Below are 27,114 nucleotides of genomic sequence, written 5' to 3'. Positions count from 1 at the left end.
GTTTGTTCAGCTAGCCAGATGGTAGTTCAGATGAGAGAGATGACCTGGGAGTTTTCAGCACAACTCAAGAACTTACATACAACTGGAAGGTGAAGGAAGAGTTTCACATCCCATACAAGCCTTGGCTGAATAAGGTAATTTCTTGATGCTACACTTGATTTTTGTTACTTCTAACTGGTTGCTCATAGCATTCAGCCCCTCTTTACCATCCTAGTATGCTTTGTCAATAAATTGCTATAGATCATACTCATTAGACTGACTCCTAAAATGATGCTGTGAAGTTAGAAAGGAAAATTTAATGAAGAATTCCTCCTGTATTTGTGTCTGAGGAGAAGTAACTAGTACGACCCTACTGTAGTTGAAGCTCTAGTGACAAGTGAGCATCAGCAGAGCCAGACTGAGTGTTAGATGAAAATTATAAGGTATCTGAATGTGACAAACATAGCCTGTGTACCAAGTCACATGTGTGGAGGAAGTTTCAGCATAAATTATAATTGATTTCTTTGTTTCTTTCCATCTTTCTTCTAATACAACCAATAAAACACGACTATTTAATTAATCTGTTGTTAATTTATTAAAGATATATTTTGTACTTAGTTTTACATAGCTCCTGTTTCATGGTATCAGCCTTTGGTAAAAGTACTTTTGTGTCTATGTATATTAAGTATGTTTTTCTTCCTTTTCTCTTTTTTTTTTTTTCCTAAGTCCAAATCCAAGGTCATAGTACAATATTTGCACTGGAAACCCAAACCAAAAACCCATTACAAAGTCACATTTTTTAATCTAAGTGTGGAAAAACTTAATACTTGCCCTTTTTTGTCTTCTTGGGGGACCTATATCTGTAAAGTATCACCAGCTCACAAGGAGCCCACTCAGCCTCCATTCAGAGACAGTGAATACATTTTTTTGGGGAGTGTTAAGTATGAGTTGCATGAAAACAACAAGCTTAGGATTCATACTAACAAGAGTTTTTTCTTGATTCCACCACCATGTTGTTTTGCAACGTGCAGCAAAAGTATTCAACTAATTTGCTCTTTTGTAAAAAGTAAATTAGAACATGGAGCACAAGATAACCAAGCAGAACAAGTATCCATCTTCACAAGTTTATGTGGCACCCTAAAATGCAAGCAATGAGATAAGCATTTTGTAATTTATTTTTATTATTGTCTGATAAGCTTTTTGAATAATTGGCATGAATCAAAACAGAAATATCTTGGAGAACTTGTAGAGCATTAATAGAGGAACAGCCCCGGTGCCTCAGAAAGTGTCTTTGTAGCTATCCAGGTGCAAAAAGATAAAGGTTGCACTCTTGCCTGTGTGCTCTTGCTGGCAAAATTTGCCATGAGCATAATAACACTACTAACAGAGCTGTCTGCTCTTGCTGATGCAGACACCAAGCACAGGCTTTCCTGATTTAAGTCCATGTCTCACAGGACATCTGTTCCAGCTGCCATGAGAAATTTTGGAGGTAGGACTCAGTGGGATGCTAGACAGAATGTTTATGCTTCCAGGCACAGCTTTACATTTTTGAGGCACCTTGTGTATGACCAGGCACAACAGAAGGAGCAGTACCCTACAGGTACTCCTTTTTATTTAGAAGGTTAACTCCAGGGACAAAATGAGTAAGTGAGGATATTAATACCTTACTGTTTACCATTACTCAATAGTTAAGAGCAAAAGGAGATCCTATGTAGCTTTTTTCAGCTTAGGGTGTTTGCAATTACATAATCTTATAATAAACTTTCTCTTGCAAGTGAAGGAGGAAGAAAGCAAAGTGTGGTGTCAGAAACATGTTCCCTTATTGTATATCTATGCTTTCTTCTACCCTGTTCAGGCATTCCAGCAATTCCCTATAGGATGCTTCCTCTGCCCAATCCCTCAGAACCCACGGCTCACCCAGTGAGCCTCCTGGTGTTTCTGCACTGCTTTCAAATCCATAGCGCTGCTGGAAAATAACTACCTCATTAATTAATAATGGAACTGAAATAGTAATTTTATTTGGGAGTTACATGTAACACTGTGATCATTAAAAGGAACTGAAAGATGAATTCTTAGCTGTGACATAAAAGATATATCTGTGGTAAGGAAACATGCTGTTCCTTTAAGTTTTGTGAGCAGTAAGGCCCAATTTATTCTCCTCCCGGGACAAAGTTTGCCTAATGAAAGTGAAGGGTGCTGGGTGGTGTCATGCAGATTTTATCATGCCTGTTTTAGTCTGGGTGTTGCCTGGTAAGCAGCAGGATTTCTTCTATCTGTCTTGTGGCCCAAATTATAATCCCTTGCCCAGGCATGTCTTTGCAGAATGCAGCAATATCAGTATCACTCTCCCTAGGCAGGCTCATTTAGCTTGAGTGTTGTGTCCTTTTTGTGTTCTTCCAAGCCTCAAACAAAATTATGACCATGCTACTTGAGCTCAGCATTGTCAGAATGCTACAGCTACAGCTTGATATAATTTCTGTATTTTCTTATAGTAAACTGAGCACTAATACAAGTATTAATGCGTCCAACTTTACAAAATTTATGACCTTTGAAAGTATTAGCTACAATTGACAACTGAGAAAACAGGCACAGCAAGATCTGACAACTTGCTTAAGATGACCCCAGAAACTGTGGGTATGAAAACCTGATTCTTTCATACAGACGTCAACACAAGGCAGTCTCTCCCTCTCTTGTGGCTGTTCGAAGATTTTTTAAGATGTGCAAATGAGTTCAGTGCCGTGTCAGTCTAGATATGGGGCAGTAGAATGATTTTGTTTCTGATCCCTACAAGGCTCTCATGGCTTCTTCTCCCCACCCTGCTGCAGTGATTCAGATCCTCCTGAGATCATGCACCTCAAGGGAGCAAATCACAGGACTAGTGACTGCTTCTTTGTACTGGATAACTTCAAGTAGTACGGGTTCCCTCATGCAGCTCATTTTTCCCAGGTGCACAGAGGGTAGAGAATTTTAAGTATAGTATATCTTCAGCTATCTCAAGTTTCCCATTCTCCTCCTGAGATAGGTCTTTTTTGGTCTTCTGTATCTTGTACAATATCCCTGCTCAGCATTTAGTGTCCATGAAGAAATCAGAAAAATGTATGAATGTTTCTCTCCCTCCAGCCAGATCCCAGGTCCTCCATGCACTGCAGGATTGCTGCATGTTTGTCACAAAACTTTTAAAGGGAAATATGCTTTTTCAGTTTTGTGCTTAATAAGGTATTCTTGCCTATGAATATATCTTTGCAAGGATGGATGTGCAACATTTTGGCAAAAATGCTTGGCATTACAGGAATTATTAATATTTATAAATGCTAAAATGTTGAGGACTCTAAAATTCTTCTATCTTTGAAAATCTTCATGTCTGAATATCTTCCCATTATCTTCTCTCCTTGGTTCACATCTGCATACTTCTTTTGTTTTCTTAACTCTGTACTTGAATTTTTTTAAAAATTTCTTTATTCAGTCTTCTGTGTCTTCAGACCTCTGTTACTCAGGTAATATTTTCAGTCAAACCACTGTAATGAATGTTGTATTTTAACTTGATAATTACTTGTGTAAGCCATTACTAGAATATTTTAATTAATTTCTTTAACCATGGGCCTTCTACCAATTTGCAGATCTGTTAAAAAACCTCATCACCATCACTACCACTCCAGAAAAAAAAAGGAAAAAACAACCCAAACACCAGAGAAGAACTAAGAATTAGAAAAGATGCAGGCTAAAGACAGCAATCCACCAGACGGTGGCTATGGATGGGTTGTGGTAGTGTCAGCCTTCATGGTGATGGGCCTCACTGCTGCTGTCCTCAAGACTTTTGGTCTGTTCTTTGTTGAAATCCAGCAGCACTTTGATGAACTTGCAAGCACCACTTCTTGGATCACATCAGTAACCATTACCGTCTTTCATTTAGGAGGTAGGTAGTAGTACTCCTCTAGCATTTTATTTTAATATTAATCACCTGAGAAAGTTTGGAAGTCTTCCTTAAAAAAACCCCAATCCCAGCAACATATAAGGTCTAGACTTCCTTCAGAAGTCTCTACAGAAAATACAGAAAAATTTCAGAAAATTGGCATTTACTGCCTCATATTTGGAATGGGTTAATAACAAAACTATATAAACATAGGAATCTGATTGCTTGAAAAAACATCATTTACCTAAACTCATGATTAAGTTTTGCTACAGGCTTTGAGTTAAACTCACTAGGAATAATAGCCACAGAGCTAGTTGAATCAAGCTCTTAAAACAGTTTGTGCAAGCTCACTGATCTCAGTGTGACTGTCTGAAGTACTTTTTCAAAGTACTTCAGAATACAAGGATTGTGACCCCATCCATCAGGTAAGCCATCTGCTACCAAAATTATTCTCAGTCCTGCTTTTTCCCACTTCTTTTTATATTCACCAAGATCCCCTTTCTTTGCATGTATTACCAACTCTATGTCTTCTTCACCCCTTTTACTATGATTCCAAGTTACTGATCTACCAGAAAACTCACAGGGTTAAAAAGAAAAAAACAATCTATTCACACAGAGAGAACTCAATAAAGACATGGCCATGCAAGCAGAGAGTAGAGGAAGATAGAGTGAAATATCCCAGTCAAAGGCAGCGAGGTCAAATACCACATCACATCAAATGAAGGAGGGAAAAATAAGAAACATACTGCATTTGACTCAGCTTGGTTGTTTAGAGAGTCCTTAGTGCCCTGCAAACTGCATGATCCTTCACATGATGTGAGGATTCCAAACATGTGCAGGCTTGAACTGTACAGAATTTGTGAAATCTGCTCTGCATATTCTCATAGAGATATATGGTTGCTATAGGTAAATATCCTTACATAATAAATGCTATCATAATTTTCTTTCTGAAGACACTTCTTTGCATAGACACTGTATAATTACGTGCATCCTACTCAGTCCACACCTATCAGTATTATTGCTTGGAACTCCAGTATTTCCAAACATCAAGAGCAACTGATCTTTCTTTGAAAAATGTATTCAGAAGGAAAAAAGAGTAACCCAAAGTCAAAGTAAAAAGATAAAATAAGTCATGAGTTGAAAAGATTTTATCAGTTCCATAAACTATTATCCTTGATGCCTGCTTGGCAGTGACAGATATAATTAACTGAAAAAAAAATTTGAAAAACCTGCTTCACAGACCACAGAAATTAATAAATGGTAATCTATCAATTTGGTTAACAAAATAGATGTATCACTGACATATTGTGATACTATTGTGTCATTCAGGCATTTGAAGTTCATGAGAAGAAAAACCCAGCACAGGACGGAAAAACTTAACAGTCCTGTTTTAGCTAGGTTTTGTTTTGTTATAGCATATATTTACATTGTATAGGAATGTATGAAGGAATAGAGCATTTAACACAATAATATCAAGTATAAACCAGAAAAATAATATATTTGCCTAGCCACATGGGACGCCAGCCTACTTCAAGGAAGGCAGCTATAATTTTCAGCAGAAGTTGCTTTTCATCCTTTGAAATCCATTGAAAATAATCCTCTTTCAGTGAATAAAGCTTGGTGGTCAAACATTCCAAACCCCCTCTATATAGTAGTTTATAAATGTCTCAGGTCAATACATAATTGTCCTCATCTTCTTCTGCCTTGCTTCATTTATAGGGACCACAAACTTCCTGATGAAAATCACCTGAGCCTCCAGTTCTTTGAGCATGTTTCCTGGCCTGCTTAGTCTTTCTTAATGTCTCTCTCTGGGAAACCTTAAGTGTCTCTTGGCTCAGTAGAAGGATGATCACTGAATTATTATTTTTTCCTATTTGAATCCTTTCAACAGCAGGTCTGTTTCTTGTGTTGAAGGAGAGCATGTGCTTCCACTCCCAAGGTCTGCACTTGCAACAGGCTGTTCAGTTTACCACAGTAAGGATTCTCCCCATCACCTTCACCAGCCTTCTCTGGCTACTGATGTACACCTCCCAACACCTTTCTCTTTGTACTCTTGTTGTCATCCCTTTCCATTGCTTGTGCATTTTCTGTGTGTTGCCCTTGTCCTTTCAAACTCTGGAGTCAAGATATTTTACCCATTTCCAGTTCTGTGGCTAGCTTCTTTCTTTCTCTTGCTACTCCATATTTAATTTCTGCCTGTTTATTCTTCTTATTTACTATTTAAGAATTGAGATTTGGTAATATTTCTACTCCAGCTGCAGTTCTTTTTCTTGTCTTCAAGAACTTTCATGGATGTTACCCTGTGTCTACTTTTCTCTTCTTTTTTTCATCATATTTTATGATTCACCAACTGCATGTACTTTATCATGTCTCATGAACTACATCTTAAGATAATGACTGAATTTCAGTATCATTTTAACACGTTTATAAAAATATCATATTTTTGCTGTAAAACCTGATGAGACATTTGAAGTTTGTGTAACTCCTGCCAGGTCTTTCTGCTGTCAGGCAATGTACATGCTGAAGACTTTGCAACAACTAGTACTCTGTCAGGTTTATTTCACTCAGCTACCAAATTCTCTTAATTCTGATTAGCACAGGTTAATGTACAACAACCTGCCCCTACAAAGTACTATGAAACCTTCCTTGCCGGCTGTTCTCTCTTAATAATTGTCTTCCTACTTATTTATATTTAGAAGCGTGGTCCCTGTTAACTGAATTCGGTTTTATGCATGAACTCCGGTTCCCAGGATATTTAACAGATTTTAGGGAGCTGGTTCATGCCAGGTGGTACTTGGGAACCCCCTAGTGGCCACGGCCATTTAAAGAAATCCTACGGCTTTGACCTCGACTCTTGTGATGCTGATGGAAAAAACCAGCCAGGCAGTAAAACTATGCTTAATTAAGCAAAAATATCTCTGACATTTCAGGTGTTTCCAGACAGTGACTAGAGACCAAAGCAGCTGCTGCACCATCAGATCTGTACCACCTGCACCTTTGCCCTTGTGTTGAAGAGCCACTGCACTCTGTTGTGAGAAACTGTACAACTAAATAAAGATTTAAGAAATGAACTGCCAATTTTCTGTAAAAAGTATTACCACAAAATAAACTCTAATTTTTGGTCGTTTATAAACTTTTAAAATTCCATTAAGTGTTGATTTTTGCAAAATTCTAGAAAACAAAAGTTAGTTTTCTCCAGAAAGTTTTCATGCCAGACATATCAATAACACATTCTCAATAGTACAGTTTTTATAGATGAACCTATAGATTCCGTGGCTGAATCTTCATCTTCTGCTAAAACAGTCCGTGAGGTTCTGTCTTGTTGGTAGTTGTATCCTTACACGAAAGTCAGTAGAACTGTCCTACTACAAGGAAGGCACTAAAATGCTCTTTCCCTTTAAAAGAGTCCACATATGTTGAATATATTTTCAAATCTGTGCCTCAGGAACAGTAATTTCTCTATCAGCAAGGATAAAATTTTGAAATTTTGATTGACCTCCTACCCCATCCAGCAGAATTAAGGCTGTTTGTGTCAAGCATTATAAGGGTAGTCACCGTCAAAATGTTTTATTTATTTGGCCATGTTGATCAGATTAATGTTCAAATGTATTTTTCTTTCTCCAATTTTTCTGCTTATCTAGCCCCTGTTGCCAGTTCGCTGTGTGTACAATATACCCATCGGACAGTTGTGATCACTGGAGGACTTCTCGCTTTTTCAGGAATGGCATTGGGATTTTTTGGACTCAACATGGTCTGGTTGTATGCAACAACTGGCTTTCTACAGGGTATGAATTTATGGCTTCATGGCTTTCTTCCACCAGCAACGTATTTGAGGGTGTGAGTGGTAGGAGTTTTAAAATCTGCTATCTATTTTGACTTTATGAGCAGCCAGAACAAGCAATGTTCTTTAAAAGTGATTTCCCTCCCATTTCACTCTGGAAATAAGAGTTTGTACAGGAAATCTGCATCAACAAAGAAGGCAAATATTTAGATGCCAATAATTTACACTTGCAAATTATATGCAAGCAGAAAATTAAATGTTTTGTTTTTCATTCAGAGATAAGAAATTTGTGAATGTTTAAAAAAATTTCATAAAGGGAACTGAAGTAAAAAGACACGGAGATCCCAAATTCTATACTTTGTATCAGCTTATCTTATGGTTTGAACAGAGTCCCAGGCTTTCATTTTATTCCAATCCTTTCCTTTACTTCAGGCAAAACCAGGCCAGAAAGTTGTCTCCAACAGCTAGAAAATTTTCCTGGAACAGGAAGCAAAGCTAGCAGGGAATAAAATAAACCATTCTGAATTCTGCACTGGATGCCTGAGAAAATGTCTGGAATTTGAACCCTTTAGCAGTCCTGCCAAAGAGTCTAGGGAGCCATCAAAATAACTCTAAGTTAGAGCGGGTTTTAAATTTGCTCAAAGCAGTTGAGCAAGAAAATGAAGAGCAAATAGAGGCAATACACCAACTTCCCTCATGTCCCACCTCACTCATGTCTACCCTGAACACAGCTCAGCTTAACTGGCTGGTCTGACCTAGTCCCAGCCGTTAACACACACAGCATGGACACTGGGATCTGCCTAGCTTCAACCCCATGACCATGGGATTTCTCATGCACTGGCAAAGCTGTGAAACCAACTTCTTTTTTTTTTTTTTCTAAGTGAGAATGTAATAATGTATATACTTCATGTTCTGCTTTTTCACTTGAATATATACAATGTACAGAATATAATATAGTCACAAGTATATCCTTACACCTACTCCAGCTAAGCTCATGCTTCTTCTGGGCAAAAATGTTTTCTTTCTAACACTTTTTAACTTTGCAAATGTAGAAGCACTGACCGCTTTAATTTCTACCTTCACAAAATACCTCCATAGTGTCTAACCTCTGCTATTTCTATTGATGTTTTTCAGGTCTTGGCATTTCTTTTTCGTGGACACCAGCCATTAGCATTGTTAGCCACTATTTCTCCAAGAAAAGGGCTTTGGCCAATGCTATTGCCAGTGCTGGAGAATGTGCCTTTGCATTCATCTTTGGGCCATTTTTCCAGTGGTTGATTGGTCAATACGGATGGAAAGGTGCCCTCTTGATCATAGGTGGCATCCAACTCAATATTTGTGTCTGTGGAGTACTGATGCGACCCCTGGCAAGCAGCTGCTTCCTTGAGGCCAGCCATCGTGAAACTGAAACACCACCTGGCAATAGTGCATCCAGGACAGACAAAGAAGATCAGTCTCCCATCAGGCCCAAAACCTTCAACTGGATGCTTGTGAGGCGACCAGAATTTGTACTTTATGCCATTTTTGGTATATTAGCTGCTATGAGTTTTTTTGTTCCTCCATTATTTTTAGTTCCACTTAGCTACAGCCTCGGAATAGATGAATCATGGACTGCATCCCTCCTATCCATTTTGGCTATGGTGGACTTTGGAGGCAGATTGCTGTGTGGCTGGTATGCCAACCTCCACGTTACCAAAAGCATTCATTTGCTGGCAATGGCGATTACATTGATCAGTACTTCCCTGATGCTCTTGCCACTGGCTAACAATTACCTTTCCCTGGCAATATTCACTGGCTTCTATGGATTCTTCTTTGGTACAACAGTCGCCATTCACATTACAGTGCTAGTAGATGTTGTAGGCATGCCAGAATTTGACAGTGCCCTAGGACTTTTCATGCTTATTCGAAGCACTGGAGGTTTTGTGGGGCCTCCTCTTGCGGGTAAGTTAAGACAACTCACTGCCAAATACAGTTCAAAAGAGGAAAGAGGAATGGTAATCTGAACTGAAAAGATCTGGATCTGCACTCAACTTCCCCCCTTTTTTAGCTCAGGGGCATCTGAGCCAAGAAGTACATAAAAACAAATAGTCAGTTTAAATCCTCTTCAAAATACACTGCTCCCTCTCTTCTGTGTGATTTTGGAGATGCCTTTACAACAAGAAAGGAGGGATGAAAGCCAGGGTTCACATGGTGGTCCTGCTTCCTGAATTCCACATAATGCCACTTGATGGCCTCCAATTATCTAGCTAAGAAGGTGCGCCTTTGGGACAAGCAGCAGACACACACTTTCAGAGAAGAAACTGAAATTTGAGAACACTGATGTTGCACAAATGTTGGTATTGTTGGGAGGGTTTCTACAGAAGTTCAAATTGAACAGCCTGAAACATTAGGCTATGCAAACCTCAAGGAAATATTCAGAGAAATGCCTGCTGGTTTTAGACAGCATTTGAGCCAGCTAGTATAATAAACAGGGAAGGCAGCACATAAAAACAGTGGGAAGAGAGAGCAGACAATGAGACAGCACATGGATTTATGGGCTGGCAAAAAGATATAGTCATCTTGGAAAAATGCAAGACAAATGAACCGCAAGCTGTAGAGGCTTTGAAAAGTGATATGGCAAAAAAAAAAAAAAAGACCAGTGTGACTTGTACAATGCAGATCTGAGTCCTCATCCAAAGACCATTGTTCACACACTACAAGTGACTTTTGTGGTAATGACACTGCTAATGGGTTGCAAATGAGTCCAACTGAATACTGAAATATTTTAATTCACTTTTGAAATACAGGAACCAGGAAGATTTGTAGAGGGTTTGAAACAGAACAGTATCGAAAATGTGTTGGAAAGATCTGAATAAAATACAGTTTATAGTGGCTGGTCACTAGTACTCATTATCTGGGAATCAGTGCGACCCCTTTTTGTATATTTAGTGAACTACAAAGAAGATATGGAAGAGCAGGGAACCCTAAGTGCTTCTCAAGCTCTCCTCTCCTCCTTTGAGTGTAAAATCTAAAAGATTTGAGTTCATGGTTCCTGTGCCTATATAGGGCTGATCTTAGTTTAGATTATGGGCGAGGAAGTACCCTAAACATGGACAAACTTGCTTTTTCCAAAGCAAGCAACCTTCATCAGCCCACAAAGGAATGTGCCATCATACCCACAGGACAGCTGACACACTGCTGCAGTGCTACTACTGTACTACTGTACTGTAGAGATTTTTCAGTATAATACACAATGGCATCATATATTTTGGTTGGCTTCAATGTCCCTGAAAACCAAAGTCTTTTTGTTAGCTTCTGTGACTCTTTGTAAAATGATGGACTGGAAACCCATAACACGTCAGACAAATTCTCCAATTTTGTCTCCAGCAGATGCATCTCCTTCCCTTCTTTAAACTCGCTCATGCTGTAGTTGTGGTCCAAATTACAGCAACTGGTGACAACTACCCCACAGAACATTGAGTTGCTCACATACACAGCTGCACAGTCTATCTTTCTGCCAGTACCTGCACTGTCTGCCACACTTTTGGTTGGAAAGTACTTAAAACTGTCTAATATATTGTTTCACTAGCAATTCACAAATGAAAAACAATGAGACATGAATTGTGTTTCAAAACACAAAAATGAAAAATGAAAAATGCTATACTGGGGTGATATTCCTTGTGCTTACGGTGTAGAAATCTGCCAGACAAGTATGTAGCTAGTACACTGCCTTTGTAAGAGGATATATTCACAATGCTGAGCTAATTTATATTCATCTGTTCTCCATCAATCATATTCCTGTCATTTGTTTCTCTCCAGGTCTGATTGTGGACATGGCTGGAGATTACAGAGCAGGCTTCTACATGGCAGGAGCCATTCTTGTCCTATCAGCTGGATTTTTAATTATTTTAGATCGACTCCAACAGAGAAAAATAAGAGGAAGGAAGATTAGAAACAAACCAGAAAAGTCAACGTTACCTTACCCTTCCCTCCATATCCTGAAGCATCAAACCAGAAGGTATGGAGAGCACAATGTAGTGGTGTGACTACATGAGACCTCTGACAGCCTCTCAAGGACACATGGAAGTGTTTTGTTTTTGCCAAACTCGCTATTATTAGCATTTAGAAGAACAGAAATTTTGGGTACGACTGTTTGAAACAAAGGAAGAAAGTAATTAATTTACATGCAAAGTAGAGCAGTAACCATTACCATATTATTTTGATATTGAAGTTGCATTTTGACTAGGCAAGCCTTCAGTAGAGTCCCAGAGGGCTGTGCTAAATGAAATAGGCAAACCATAGTCTAAATTAAATTGCCATGAAGCATGTGTGCAGCAGATACAAACTCTACCCTCAATCACAGACTGCAGCTATTGCTAAAAAAAGGGAAGAGGCATCAGCTCACAAATGCTTACTTGGGGAAGTGGTGCCCAGTATTTTCAGTAAACAAGTTGTATCTGAAAGCACAAGTAAATGAATACAGTTTTGAGCTGAAGGATTTGCAGGTACTCTACAGAGCAGTGCTGGAATAAGATAAATAAATAAACAAACCTGGTAAAAGGTAAAAGTTATATGAGTAACAGAATACAGTAGAGAGAAATGCAGTCCTAGATATCAGAAGTAAAAAGCAAAATACACCCACACAAAATGGAGAAGGATTGATGAGTAGTATAGGAAGAACTAAGGCTACAGTGGACTTCAAACTGAGTAGAGAATCTCAAATGCAACCCTGTATTTAAAATAGCAAATGTCTTTCTGTGTTATGGTAATATAGAGGAGATAACAACGGTAATGCAGAGGAGATAATGCTTGCAAAACAGAGTTAACTGGAAGAAGTACATGAGTTGCAAAGAATTAAGTTCAACATAAATGAGAGAATTAAGAAATTAAGGGAAAATTATAAGAAATAAAGTTTGCCTGGTTTAGAAGAAAAAATTTTTATAGGGCATGAGAACAGCCTTCAAATCCATAATAGTCTGAGATGGAAAAAACGTGATTAATTCCTTTTGTTGTTAAGACAACTGGTAATTTATATCATTCCCAGAAAAGCAGTTATGTAATATGGGAAAAGCTTCATTGTTGCCTGTTGAGATACAATGCAGGATATGAATGCAGAATATGAAAATACAGAGACATCAGAGAATAGGTAACACATAATCAAGGATATAAATATATGTGTTTCAGAGTACTAGAATGGGCTAGATGACTTCCTGATGTCCCCTTCAGTCCCACATTCCAATTTTCCTAAGGCAAATACTTTGACTAAAGTCTCTATTTATAAGAATAAAAAAGAGTCTGTATCCAAACAACTGGTTTTTTTGTAATTTTACTGTATTAGGGAAAGACAGAATTTAAGGGAGAAAAGGCTGAATAACATCTAGAAAGAAACACTGAAAGGAAAAATATGTAGCACTTTAAAGCCTTCAAACTATTATGAATATCATATCTGCCCTACTTAAAAACTTCATAAATTTTCACCATTGAAACACTTCCTCTGTGAAGTTGAATTTACTTAAATCTCTCATCTGAAAGAATTACTTCTTGTCTCATAAGAACTAAAATTTAATTTAACTTACAAGGAATCAGCTGAACCATTAATAAATCAACTACCTGTGGGGGCTTATTGGAAGGAGAGGAACTGAGTGTGGATTGTCTTGTAGTAAGGCTCTGACACACCTGACAAAAATCCTTTTTAAACTTATCAGTTGAAAATTTTAGATTTTTCTGAGTATTATTCTACAGTCTTCTGCAGCATTCCTACTTAAAATAACTCTTCATTTTATAAAGTGGAGGTGGTATTGCTGGAGGTGGGAAGAATGGGGAAATGTTTAATAGATGCAGTTTCCAGCTCTGGCACTCTGTTAAAATTCTGTATTTTATTTACAAGCCCTGTCACCAATTTATTTTGATATAGGCAGCGAAGAAGGCACTTAGTGGCACACTGTGCTGGAAGAACGGGGGCATAAGGAGTAGGTCAAGGGAGGGGATTGTTCCCCGCTGCTCCATGGTTGTGCATGCATTTTGGAGCAGCAAAGCACAGGAAAGAAGTTGACAAAGATGACTGGGTTCAGGAGAGGATCACTGAGAGGCTGTGGAACCTCTGGTTTAGCCTCTGTGAACCTCTGTGGGCTGGTTCAGCCAGGGGAGCAGCAGCTTTGGGGGTAACAAACAGCATCCCTGGCACCAAGGGGAGGAATAGAGGAGATGCAGCTGGGCTGTTCACAGCAGTGTATGGTATGAGGATGAGGCAGCAGCAAAGCTGAAACAGAGAGAGCTCAGGCTGAAGCTATGAGGAGAGCCTGGCAGCACGGACATAGTCCGGCATAGTTGGGCTGATAACATCCTTGGGGCTTTCATGGCCCGAATGGCTGAAATCCTGAGCAGCCCAGTCTGAGCTCAGAACTAGCTTTGTCAAGGCTCAGGCTGGAGATTTCCCCTGGTTCCCACCAGGCTGAACAGTATCTTCTGAGAAATACTTTTATTTTCTTTGCTAAATGCACTAAATAATATTAGTCCCTTGGATACACTGTCAATCTTGTTGCTATGTATCTGTCTAATGGCACAAAAGAAGTCAAATCATAGAATCATGGGATACACTGAATTGGAACGGGTCAATCAGGATCATTGAAGTTCAACTCCTGACCATCCAACGAATCACACCACGTGCCTGAGAGCATTGTCCAAATGCTTCTTGAACTCTGTCAGGCTTGGTGCTCTGACCACTTCCTTGGGGGAGCCCCTTCCAGTGCCCAACTACCCTCCGGGTGAAGAACCTTTTCCTGAACCTAAACCTCCCCTGACACAGCTTCAGGCCATTCCCTCGGGTTCTCTCACTGTCACCACAGAGAAGAGATCAGTGCCTGCCCCTCCTCTTCCCCTCATGAGGATGCTGAAGACCCCAATGAGATCTCCCCTCAGTCAGGCTGAACAGACCAAGTGACCTCAGCCACTGCTCACATGGCTTCCCCTCCAGACACCTCATCCTCCTCATCACCCTCCTTTGGGCAGGAGGCGTCCTCATTACCCTCTTTTACTCTGGCACCCAGAGCTGCCCCCAGCACTCAAGGTGAGGCTGTCCCAGAGCAGAGCATAGCAGGACAATCCCCTCCTTTACCTGGCTGGAGATGCTGTCCCTGATGCCCCCAGGACATGGGTGGCCCTCCTGGCTGCCAGGGCACTGCTGACTCATGTTCAACTTTCCACAGACCAGGACCCTGATGTCCCTTCCTGCAGTGCTGCTTTTCAGCCTCATTCCCTAGTCTATACACACATCCAGGGTTGTCTCATCTCAGGGCCAGAATCTGACACCTTCCCTTGTTAAACTTCATTTGTTTGGTGACCTGCAATTTGTCGATGTAGCCCTGCAAGGCCTCTCTGCCTTCAAAGAAGTGAACATCTCCTCTCAATTTAATGTCTTCAGCAAACTTAGTGTTCAAGTCCTGCGTCCAAATCATTAAGATGTTGAAGAGCACCTAAGCCCTAAGGTGGAGCCCTGTGGAACCCCACTAGTGACAGGTCACCAGCCTGATGCCACCCCATTCACTGCAACTCTTTGTGCAGCCCATCAGTCAGTTGATCACCCATCACATGATGTGTTTACCCAGCTGTGGGCTGGACATTTTGTACAATTTCAGGATCATGGGAGCTGATCATTCTCATAGCCAGGGTACTCCAGCTCCAGGCAGTGGGATCCCCTTTGTCCCTTACTGGTGTCGAAAGTAGAGACAAGGAAGTGTTGAACATCTCGGCCTTGTCCATGTCGCTGTTTTTGAGATGATCATCCTCATCCTGTAACAGGCTGATGTTATTTCTACACTGCCTTTTGCCATTAATATATTTGAAAAAGCTTTTTACTGTTTCAGCATGACAAATTTTCTCTCTGCAGTGGGGAGCAGCATCTCTGTAATCCTCCCATGTCATCTGACCTTGCTTCTGCTGAGCCTACACCCTCTTTTCTTGCCTCTACCTCCCAAAGAAGATTCCTGCTCAGCCAAGCCATCTTCTGCCTCCCCTGCTTGACTTCTGGCATTTGGGAATTGCCTCTTCCTATGCCCTTAGAAGATGGTGGTTAAAATGTGACCAGCATTGACAGACTCCAGCACCGGCAAAAGCAGGTATCTTTCCAGGGTATCTAACTCACTAATTCCCTGAGCAGCCTGAAGTCAGCTCCCCTCATATCCAGAGCTCAAGTACTGAGTGTTTGTATTTATTTTGGAACTGCTTTTACTTCAGCTGCAGCTCCAAGTTAAATTAATTAATATTTCAAGTTAAATTTCACTGGACTCTTAATACAGGGATTACTTAGAATCACAGAATCACCAGTGTTCAGAGACCTTTAAGATCATCAAGTCCAACCATCCACCCAGCACTGCCACTGTCACCTCTAAATCCAAACCACATTGTCCAGTGCACATGCCTCTGAAACATCTTCAGGGATGGTGACTCTACCACCTCCCTGAGCAACCTATTGCAAAGGACTCTTTTGATCCAAGTTCTAAGAATGTAGTCAGTGTTGACTATACTAACTTTCTTCAATAGATGGCCTCAGAGGCCTAAATCAGCAGCCCACCTGTAAGGAGTTTCTCACCCCAAAAGTTAGCAAAGTTCGTTTCAGTGGAAACAGGGTCATGAGGCTTTGGAAAGCACTACCATTCTCTTGAATCCAGGTATGTCCTTCTGAAATTAGATGCAAGGGAAACAATTCAACCTCACCTTGATAGCATCCAACTGAATCCAAAAGTTTTTCCCCTATGGCTGATCATTCTGCATCTCATGAAGAAAGCCCCACAAATCTGAACAATGCCCTTGTCCGGTTTACCACAGACAAAATAGGAGCAAAGGAAAACTGCCAGAAAGCTGTTCAGACATTTTTCTTTAGAAAAACATGGTAGAGTAACAAAGGCACCACTGTAATCATGACATTCTCTTGGCACAGCTTCTACGGGATTAAGACTACCATTCCTTCTTTTACTGTAAGATTTAGAGGTGGAGCAGAGGGAGATGGGTCTGACAGTAAGGACCACAGATTCATTTGGAAATTACTTGAGGAGGAAGTTTCTGTCATGAACCAGGCTTTCAGGATGAACATATTTATGGTGCTTGTGCAAGGCATTTGCACAGGACATGTTGCTCCCTGGAGGGGCCTGCAGTCAAGGTAGAAGCAACTTGAGGAATAGCTTCTTTTCAAAAAGCTTCAAATCCAGCCTAAAGTGGAGTTCTTCAGTATGGAAGCCAGACAACACCTCCTTCAAAGTAAATCCCCAAACGATGGACAGACAAGGATCCTCAGGACAAACTGAAAGGGATATAATTCCTTATTTTCTCTTACTGTACTGTGTTACTGGTAATGTAGATTTAGCAGTGAAATACCTGTGAGTTTCCCATAAAATTCAAAACTAAATCAGGTTGTACTTGTTTTTCTTTGCTCTGTGTGCTGTAGGAAGCCTCAAATATCAGAGAAAAATAATTATCAATTAAAGGAATTAAATTAATAAAAATCCCAGAATCTTGTCCTAGAAAGATGGGATCATAATGTCAACAGCACAAAACCAACTAACAGCTATTCTTTTTCAAAGGTCAAGCCTGTTATTTTTAGTTACACCAGAAGCATTCATTTCCTACATTTCACCAAGATTCATCAGAGTGTCCTGGATTTGCCACAGGTTTGGCTGTAAGAAAAAAGCTGGGTTACTCTGGGGTTTCTCCAAAGTACTCCTCTTCCATCCTCTACTCCTGAAAAGTTATCTTTGAAAACAAAACACCTTTGGAATCCATGTGTCAACCCTAGTGACTTTACACTGATGGAGTTAGCAGCACTGTATCAGAGAAATAACATTTTGTAAAAAGATTGAGATCAAAAGCAGGATGTGGTGTTTCATCTCTTCATCCATCCAAATCCTCAATAGCAGCATTCTGCATTTACATTCCAGAGGGCACCACAGATCCATGACAAAACTGTTTGGTTTTTTTTCCCTTTCCTGTTATACTATTAACAAGAGATTCATTCAGAACACATAATACTCAAGCAGTTGACATTTTACCCTACACATCACTTGAGGGACGTAAGGGTCAGAGACTGGTTTTGCTACATGAAGAAATCACGTGGATTTTCTTTATTAATGTTTTGGTTCTCACAAGATCAAGCAGCTTGATCAAGCAAGCTTTAGTTATCATCCTCTTCCAGAAGTGAAGCTTTTCTTCAGGAAAACACATGATTTGATAAGGAACTTTACAACATTTCAGAGTGCACAAGGGCTGGCATGTCTCTTAGGAACTTGACAGACTGTAATAGCGTCCACTTACAGTTTTACATACATGGATATTTACAGAAACTTCCCTGCATCTCTTTCACCTTTGAAATTCCTATTGAGTTCATCTGAGTTAACTTGCCCAAATTAGCAAATTTATGCTCCTCACTGTTCATTCTTCCTGTACCCTTTGTTTTCCCCTCTGCAAAAACTGTGTTGCTTCAAACTTTTACCGGGTCTAGCAAAACCAACTAGATCTGGCATTAATAACAGAATGACAGAGTTTGGAAGGCACCTCTGGAGGTCCTGTGGTCTAACCCCTGCTGCAGCAGAGCCATTTGGAGCTGGTTGCCCATGACTGTGCCCAAATGGCTTTTGCAGATCTCCAGTGGGGGAGACTCGACAAACTCTCTGGGCAACCTGTGCCAGTGCCCAGTCATCCTCACAGAAAAAAGGGTTTCCTGATGTTCAGAGAGCACAGCCTGTGTTTCAGACTGTGGTCACTGCCTCTGGTCCGATCTCTAGGCACTACCATGAAACAATATATAGACAGGTCAGATTTTTACCATAATTAGGAAAAATACAAGAATCAGCCCCATCCTAGCTAAAAAATACTGATGTTAATACTTTTTATCTGACTTCCTAATGAAATGAATGTTGGTCAATCACACTGTCTGTTCTTTCCTGTGGAAACCTTGGGAATATTTCTCTGTCTGCTCTGGGGTGCCCTGACCCCCAGGGGAGCACTGACTTTGACCCTCATTCATGGAGAAAGACTTCAAGATAGACTAGAATCCTAAGACATTCTTAGACTTCAAGATAGACTAGAATCCTCAAAAGTCTGAAATAGATTATAGAGAGTAGTGTACGTGTATTACTTGGTGAGAAATTTAGGTTTTGGGATTTTTAGCATGTTGTGGATGGAAGCAAGATGGAGGGCACAGGGTGTCATCCTGGGTTTCTTCTTCATGCTTCTTCTTCCTTCTTCTCCATGGGTTTGGGTGGCAGGTTGTAATTGGGCAGAAATTATGTGCTGCGGGCTCTTTGGGATCAGTTATTGGGTCAAAAGGGAAAATAATCTAGGTGTCAGTTCTAAATTGGATAGTTTAGTCTTAAAAGACCTTGTAACAAGAGATTGTTAGCCATTTTGTGCCTTCTAATGAAAAGCTGCCAAACTCAGAGTAGTGAGACTGTTTTACTGATAAGAAATAATAAACACTTGAGTCCAAACACGAATTACTGTCTCAAGTGCCTTCAGTGCAGACCCAGAAAAACCAATGACTGGTATTCCCACAACTGGTGCCCTGTGTAAGGAATTTTCTCTTGAGTGTGTCAGCCATTTTTACTATATTTAGAGCCCTGTGCACAGCTTCAAAGACAAGTAAAACCTTAAAAAGGTTTAATCCTTCAAACTTAAAAAAAAATTTTAGAGGGACAGAGAGGCTCAGATTAATGATTCATTAGGACAAATGACAAGCAGAAGATGGCTCTTTTATCTCCTTGCTCTTTTGGCAGTAACTAACTGCTGGTATATCACAGTACCCAGACCTTTGAATCAATCACAGGCTGCCACTTCTTGCCTGACCTTGTAAATGGAATTACTACAGCATTAACAAAGGCAAAAGCCCGGCTTCATTAGTTCTGCAGCCCATGGGATGTACCCTCTTTTTGTTGCAGTATTTGCTTCTCAGTATAGAATTAAACTCTACTTACCTTAATCAAAGACACTTCTGTCACAGGATAACGAGTTTTGGTCTACATATACTATATTGCACAGTGTTAAAATGGTACAAAAAGACTGCACAAACAAAGCTATAGTAAATACATGCAAAAATACCAGTCCTCTCTAATAATATAAGCAGCCTTAAATGAAAACATGTTTGAATCTAGAAACAGTCTGCCCACTCCAGGAGCTTGTGCTTATTGGGCAGGTAAAAAGGTGTTGGGCTGTCTCTCAGAGCACATGTAATTAATCAAGAAATAACAGATTTTTCTGCTGCTTTTTAAGAGGGAAGGATGCAGAATAAAATGAGAAGTTGTCTCCTTGCCCCTTTCACGCTAATTAATGCATTCAGAAGCTGAACTGAAAGGAATTTAAACTCGTGATAGTCATAAGAGGACAGATCAAAGGAGAAAAAAACAGACCAAGTAAAAGAAAGCTGCATATGCCTTCAGTTAACAGACAGAATACAGGTCTGAAGAAGGTAAGATTTATATTTTTTGTTTTACACAAAGTTTTCAGCTTTGTTTAAAAATTATGCTTTAGAAGAGGCTTGATTGTCTCTAAGTGAACTCAATATGCTTTATTTCCTTGGCTAGAATTATCTTCAGTAAAGTCATTGTGTTTTCTAATTTACTTGTATGGGGTGGGTAGATTAGTGGGATACAATCAAGTAAGGATCTGTTGTTGTGCTCTTCACATTACAGAAACATGATTACATGAGGATTTCTTCTTCACTATATTTGATGGAATAGATTTTTAACTGTTCAGACAGCTGTGATTACCACCTTAAGATTGGGAATAAAGATTGTAATATAGATTACAATTTTATTTACAAATAAAATTAATTACTACACATCTGAGTTTAGATTGTCAGCAGACATGAATCAGTATTCCCATCTGAAATTCAACAGATCTCTGAGAGCATCCAGTGACTGAAAACCTATCCCCTGAGTGTTTACAGGGAATTACAGAACAGAAAAACAACTATTGTTAAGATCAGTATTATTTTTTCTTCTAAATAGTTTTTCTTGTCCAGGAAAATTGCCTTTTTTTCTATATTCTCAATTTTGCTTTAGAAATCTGCCATCGCTTGGTACCTAAACAGACCACATCAAATTCTGCAAACTTGTTACACTCAGCTGCAAACACCTTGATGTCAGTGATGATACTAATATGTAAACTTATAGTTATGGTTTTGAGCTTTATCCTAAATTGGAATTTAGTTGTGTGTGTATAGGAATCTACTTGATTCTGAAAATTTCAGATTATCCTGCCTCTCTAAAATGCTCACATTAAAACAAAGAAGCTGAAAATATTAAGCTTCAATGGTAACAAATCATTTATCACACTGACACACTGTGTTTCTACCCTGTAGGTTTGAGCAGGACCAATCTCACAAAATGCCCAGAAGATATAACCACCTGGACAGCAACCACTTTAGAGGGAAAGGACATGTCTATTTTGCAGTGGAAGAGTAAGTGTGAATTAAAACTTATGTTAGCATGTAAGCTGGTGAAAAAATTTGTATTGAAAGAAAACCAGAAAATTGTATCAAAAAAATTCACTGTTGTATATAGATGGAGTGCCTTTTAACTATCTTATAGGTCTCTCTAATGTTTGTCAAGGGGCAACCTTAGAGAGCCATCAATGATATGAAAAATCAGAATTGCAGAATTCAAGAATCTAGAGTTAAATAATATGATCACAAGTCATCATCCTTTACCAGGTATATTGAGGTTTATTTAGAGTTTACTTCTAAGGCTGTTGCAAGGTGATCTGTACCCTAAATCTCTAGATTCACAGACCTCTCTTAGGAACCTCAAAGAGACATTGTCTCACCCTAAAGAATGGCGAAAACCCCCCAGAGAAATGGTTAAAAAAAAGAGCAAAATACTTCAGTGCCATACAAACATGACTCCCAAATTGTTTCTACCAAATATTTTTTATCTTTGAATTACAATAAAATATGTTTGGTCTGGGATTATTAGAGACACCACCCAACTGCTCGTTTTACTACATAAGGCAAGTAATTCCAGTGTGCTTGGAATATCTGTATGTGAATTGTGTTAGTACTGGCTTACTGGGCCCCAAACTATGACTTGTTGCAAACACTCATACTGCAAGATAGCTGCTCTCCCATCAGCCCTGGCGGAAAGAAGAAACAAAGGGGAAAGCTCTCTAATAGTCCATCCAAAGCAGTTCAGTTCTAAAAAAAAAAAAAAAAAAAAAAAAAAAAAAAGGCAGGCTAGTCATATTTCAGCACTTGAAACTAGGCATGCTCACCTCTAACTGCTGTGAATTCTCGTGGCTGCATCTGTAAGTAGTTTTTCTAGATATGTGACCCTCTCCTTCCAGTACCAAAAGTGACCTTCTCCTTCCAGTACCAGAAGTATTCTAGATATGAGCCCTAGATTCTTTGCAGCAGAACTTCAGCTTTAACTGGAATGGCAAGAAATTGCATACACACTTTCCATACTAGCCTGTGAGTAGTTAGGTAAGGAGTTAGATGGCAAATGTGCAGTCAGAAGTACCAGCTCCAGAAACACATCCTGGGTTTTCTCCTAAATTTGCCCTAAACCGGGACAGGGGCATACAGGCTAATGGATGGCTAAAACAACACAACATGTGACAAGCAAGAAGTCTAAAAATGTAGGGAGGGCACCAGTTGCCTGGAGAAGTAGTCCCTCCAAGTTTCAACTGTGCTGGCGAGAGTAGGAAAACCAGTGGAGCCATCTCACAACTTTGGCTGCAACAGAAAGTGACTGCTGTGAACTCTGTGTATGTTAGAATGGGTTTATCCTGATTCACACAGCAATTTTTCCCCATACTCTTTTCCCCTTAATCATTTCATATATTCTTCTGTTCCTGAACAGGGAAAGAACAAAAAAATGGGGAATGAATTCAGTATTTCTCAACAGGGAGGATATTAAAACTAAAGGAAGGCTTTTTGTGACTAGGAAATTTGAAATTACTTTGTCAGCTTGCTTTTTGATGTAAAGTGGAAATGTGCTGCTTCTGCCAAGTCCTCAGCAAGCAGTGAGGGAAGGGTGTTTTACAGCACAATTTGCAAAACATATTTTCCCTAAAATGACCCAGTGATGCCAACAATGTGCCTGGTATGTCATGCAAGAACTAAATCCTTATAGAACTCTTTATGAATAATTCAAAGGTTCTTACTCATGTTTTAAGGTTGCAATGTGTTTTATGCATCAAAAAAAAAACTTCCTTCATTAGAAGTTGTTGCAATATGATGCAATTATGATACATTTTAAATACTTGCTGCCCAAAGAAATTTAGCAAAGAAACATGAGCTGCATCATTGCAGATGTGGCATTTAATTTAATTCACATTCACTTGCAATATCACAATGCTGTGATTTGAGAGACTTACAGACAGGTATGTTTTTGGAATTAGTAGTCACTGGTAGATAATTATTTTAAATAAATATATTTTTAAAATGTTTATAAGAACTTGGTAGAGAAATTAGCTAACAGCTAAATCTACAGAAACTAAATGAGGTTATTGATACTTTGCCTATTTTCTGAAGTAAATTCTGCTCCATGGCTTCCTCTGATAAAAAGTTGCTGACACAAACTTTTGGTCTAACCATACTTGCTCCTGGGAGGATGCATTTAGTTGTGGTGCAAATTTTGTTTTGCTTTCCCAACAGAGCTCTGGGTATTGGACTTTTCATTTTGGTGCTGGCAATTTTACTTGCCTTTGGCTGCTGGTATTACAAAAGACGTAGTGGCTACAAAAGTCTGCAGGTAAGTGTGGCAGCTCATTTTCTCTCATGCTATTATTTTGACAACAAATTACCTTGATTTGCATAACAATAATGCAGAGAACATAAAATCTGTAACAGGACATCACTATCTCAAGCAGTATTTACACTGACATATGTCACAGACAAAACCACATATGAAACACAACCTGCCCCAAAGAACATATAAGTCAGACAAAGGGGTAAGAAGAACCAGAAGCAAAGGGACATGAAACCAGTTGCCCAACTTTGCACAACATATCAATAAAAAAATTTATCTGTAAATTTTGTAAGATCAGTAAAAAAAATTATTTGTAGAAAGCACTCTATTTATATTTACACAAAATGAAGAGACATTCAGTATCCTTTCATTTAAATAAAAGTAATATATTCACTGTTCATAAGATTTACCCCTAAATAAGGGGTAAATTAGAGTAAATCCAGGAAGAAGAGAAGGTAAATACGCTCACCTATGGGTGATGTGAGATTCATCCATGCAAAATTCGACTTGCAATTTTAAGATTTACAAAAAAGTGGACAGGTTTGAGATTTGTTTTCTAAAGACTACTTTAAAAATATTTTCATCTGTGTCTTCTTAGAAGCTATTTTAAAAAAAAGGTACAATCTCTCTCATAACAACTGCTGTTAGAAGTTCCAAAACTTTATTTTTTAAGTTTTGCTCCATCTTCTATGAAAGGGAGGTCTTTTTTAATTCTTTCAAGTGAAAGCTTGTTATGGTTTAACCCCAGACAGCAATTAATCACTGTGTAGACACTTGCTTATTTCTCACTGCCACCCTGGTGTGGAGGAGAATAGGAAAGAAAAGGCGAACTTCAGGGGTTAAATTAGAACAGCTCAGTAATTGAAACAAAATATATTCATCTACTACTAATGATCATCATAAAAAAGGTGAGAAAGAGAGGACTAAAACCCCAAAGGAACAAGTGATGCCCAAAACAGTTTCTCACCACCCCTAACTGATGTCCATCTCATTCCTGAGCAGCAATCAGCTCCTCCCAGCCAAATCCCTTATTTTTACACTGAGCGTGATGTTCTCCAGTGTGGAATGTCCCTTTGACTAGTCCAGGTCAGGTGCCCCAGCCACGAGCCCTCCCTGTTTCTCGTGCATCCTCTCAATGGCAAAGCATGAGCGACTGAAAAGTCTCTGACTTAGAGCAAGAGCTACTGAACAAAAACCAAATAATCATTGTGTTACCAGCATTAGTCTCATGATGAATCCAAAACAAAGCACTGTACCAGCTGTTTAAAAGAAAATGAACTCTACTCCAGCTGAAACCAAGAAAAGCTTTAGGCAAATACGTGTTTTACAGTATCTTTTAGTTAACCTAATATTTTGAAGAGGATATAAGTAACTGTTTGTGACTAAAAAACCCAGCAAAGGTCTCATCTAAGTCAGCAACTCCATTTCCTTGCTGTTTCTGGTTACTTTGTCTCAGTCTCTTTCTCTCCAATTATCCAGTTATCTATCCAATACATATATCAACTGTCGGAATACCTGAAAGCTGAACTTTCTTAGTGAAATGTTGCAAAAAATGAAGGTAATACTCAAAAAACCCCTTCAAAAATCAAACCAAATGTCTGTTTTGCATGTCCTGGCAAAAAGCATAATCTGTTTTTTGATTCCATCTCGTGAGAGATTTCTACTTTCTGGTTTTGAAAATCAATTTTTTCTTAGGCTATTTCTGGCTAGGGGAGAATTGGTACAGAACGTGTACAAAAGAAATGCTGAAAAAATGGAAAACAAAAAGGTTTGGGATTAAGGAAAAAAATAGCTGGCATAAAAAACAGGAGGCATTTGGGTACATAAGATGTCAGTTCCTGCATCAGTCTGAAAAATGCAGTACTTATTTTTCTGTCAATGTAGCTGGATTACACAGGAGAGAGAGCATATGTCTCAGCAGAGACAGCAAAAAGTGTTAGGTGAGGTATTTTTCTTACTTGCATTGTGTCTAATCCCAGATTCCAATACATACTGTATATGTGCTGTCAAGTTTTGCACCAACTTCACAATCTCTTCTTCCTTTCACCTCCCATATTTCTTTATGATCTGTCACAGAGCAAAAGCTCTAGTGTGAGCACAATACGAAACGTGGTAGGTGAGGGAGAAATACTGGACTGCAAAATGGCTCTGCAGGACTACAGAGACTTTAATTCTGTGGTAAGTTGCAAGTCAAGACCTCACTTAAAACTGAGTAAGACATGGTGAGATAATATTGTTAAACAGACACTTGATGATTTCTCCCATGGTGTATTCTCTCCTACTTTAAGTCTTCAGTGCTTCAATATCAACTTAGAAAGTAGTATTTGGAAAAAGTTGTACTGTGAAAAACTAAAGAAAAATATTACATCTACTATTTAAAATGCTTACTTTAAAACTATTGTCTTCAATTTGTATTTATTCTTAAGCTGTATGATCATTTTGCAATCTATTAGAATGATGCAACACCTGAATGCTGAAAAATACTGAAAAACCCCAAACATCTCCCTAACTGATTTTCTACCATTCAGACAAACAACAAAACTGTGTCTGTACACACTATACTCTGATAAGCATTATCAGAGTATATTATAAAACTTCAATGTGTTAGCTCTTCTAATTACAGAAAGATGATTGTATTCAAGCTTTCAATTTTCAAAATGGTAAATTAAGTGATAAGTATATATAAATGGGTGTGTTTAAATTGCTTTAGAATTGAGAAGAGGCTAACCTCAAACATTTAAAATAAGGTGCTTAAATTTTTACCACTAGAAATACCACAATATGCCTGCATCAAGACTCTTAAAACCTTCAATATTTGTCTGAATTATCAATCTAAAACCATCCCATATATATCAGAAAATTATTCCTGCCTTTTTAACATTGAAAATTCTCTCTTTGGATGAACAATAGCAATAAAGTGAATCTGATGCAAAACCAGAAAACATACTACTTAAAAAATAGACACAATGAATGAGCTTGGCTTCTTTAAGTCATAGAACTGTATCTAATATGGTGGTAAATATCTTGCTGTGTGTTTAATTTTCCTTATAATTGTTGTCATTTTCCTTATAATTCAATTGGGATATTTTTTGATCTTTCATACCCATTTTCCTTACCACAGGTACCTGATGCTCCACCAGCTTATGACAAAATTGCTGCAGATCAGTCACCACCACCTTATTCACCATGAAAAGATGAAATTTGAAACCATCAACATAGTGATTCCATTCACTCCTGCTCGCTCTTTATTTCCTGTACATGCTTAACTTGCTTAAAGCTACAATCATATAAAAGAAAAAAACATGTCTTCATTAGCAGTTGCTGAAAAGTATTCCTGCCTAATTTACAGAACTGGTCCTTGAAATGCCTTAATAAATCTGAATGTGCTTTTGTTTTAAGCTTTTTACTTCTTGCAGTCAGATTAATACATTATGGTCTAGTCATCTTGAATCCTTCACAGGTCTACATAGATCTGTAGTGACACGCTGTTCAGTATCAATTAGAGTAAAAAGTGACAGCACCTTTGTCTTCATCTTTCCCTTTCTTTAAAAAAATAACAAAAAGCCCCAAAAAACCAAAACAACAACAGACACACAAACAAAAAAAAAAAACCCACAAAAAAACCCAAAAAAAACCCCAAAAAAACCTCAAACAACTATTCCTTAGAATGTAATGTAAAAGAATCTGTCACAAAATGAACCAAACAATTTTGACTACATGTCCTTTTACAA

The 27,114-nt window shown here is 38.8% G+C and overlaps 2 protein-coding genes across 2 annotated transcripts; both read left to right on the top strand.

Annotated features, from left to right (window-relative positions):
• The first annotated feature begins 3,690 nt into the window (after positions 1-3,690).
• On the top strand, positions 3,691-11,695 carry LOC129132591 (monocarboxylate transporter 13-like). Its single transcript, XM_054651911.2, has 4 exons — positions 3,691-3,892; positions 7,531-7,674; positions 8,805-9,611; positions 11,469-11,695. Exons 1-4 carry the CDS (start codon positions 3,691-3,693, stop codon positions 11,693-11,695), a joined length of 1,380 nt encoding a protein of 459 aa, XP_054507886.2.
• Positions 11,696-19,923: 8,228 nt separating this feature from the next.
• MLANA (melan-A) lies at positions 19,924-27,114 on the top strand. Its single transcript, XM_054651913.2, has 5 exons — positions 19,924-20,100; positions 20,995-21,093; positions 23,290-23,386; positions 25,460-25,561; positions 26,505-27,114. The coding sequence occupies exons 2-5, from the start codon at positions 21,020-21,022 to the stop codon at positions 26,571-26,573; spliced, it is 342 nt and encodes a 113-aa protein (XP_054507888.1). The 5' UTR covers positions 19,924-20,100; positions 20,995-21,019; the 3' UTR covers positions 26,574-27,114.

The sequence above is a fragment of the Agelaius phoeniceus genome, chromosome Z (assembly GCF_051311805.1).
Source record: "Agelaius phoeniceus isolate bAgePho1 chromosome Z, bAgePho1.hap1, whole genome shotgun sequence".
In the NCBI taxonomy this organism is placed as follows: Eukaryota; Metazoa; Chordata; class Aves; order Passeriformes; family Icteridae; genus Agelaius; species Agelaius phoeniceus.
Note: the sequence above shows the minus strand (reverse complement) of the source record. Positions and strands in the feature narration are given on the sequence as shown.

What these genes read in the sequence shown, in the direction of transcription:
- LOC129132591 (XM_054651911.2), top strand. Translation starts at nt 3,691, where the DNA reads ATGCAGGCTAAAGACAGCAATCCACCAGACGGTGGCTATGGATGGGTT. An exon ending in TACCGTCTTTCATTTAGGAG is followed by an intron (nt 3,893 to 7,530) that starts GTAGGTAGTAGT and finishes CTGCTTATCTAG; the next exon opens with CCCCTGTTGCCAGTTCGCTG. An exon ending in AACAACTGGCTTTCTACAGG is followed by an intron (nt 7,675 to 8,804) that starts GTATGAATTTAT and finishes GATGTTTTTCAG; the next exon opens with GTCTTGGCATTTCTTTTTCG.
- MLANA (XM_054651913.2), top strand. Translation starts at nt 21,020, where the DNA reads ATGCCCAGAAGATATAACCACCTGGACAGCAACCACTTTAGAGGGAAA. An exon ending in GTCTATTTTGCAGTGGAAGA is followed by an intron (nt 21,094 to 23,289) that starts GTAAGTGTGAAT and finishes CTTTCCCAACAG; the next exon opens with AGCTCTGGGTATTGGACTTT. An exon ending in GTGGCTACAAAAGTCTGCAG is followed by an intron (nt 23,387 to 25,459) that starts GTAAGTGTGGCA and finishes GATCTGTCACAG; the next exon opens with AGCAAAAGCTCTAGTGTGAG.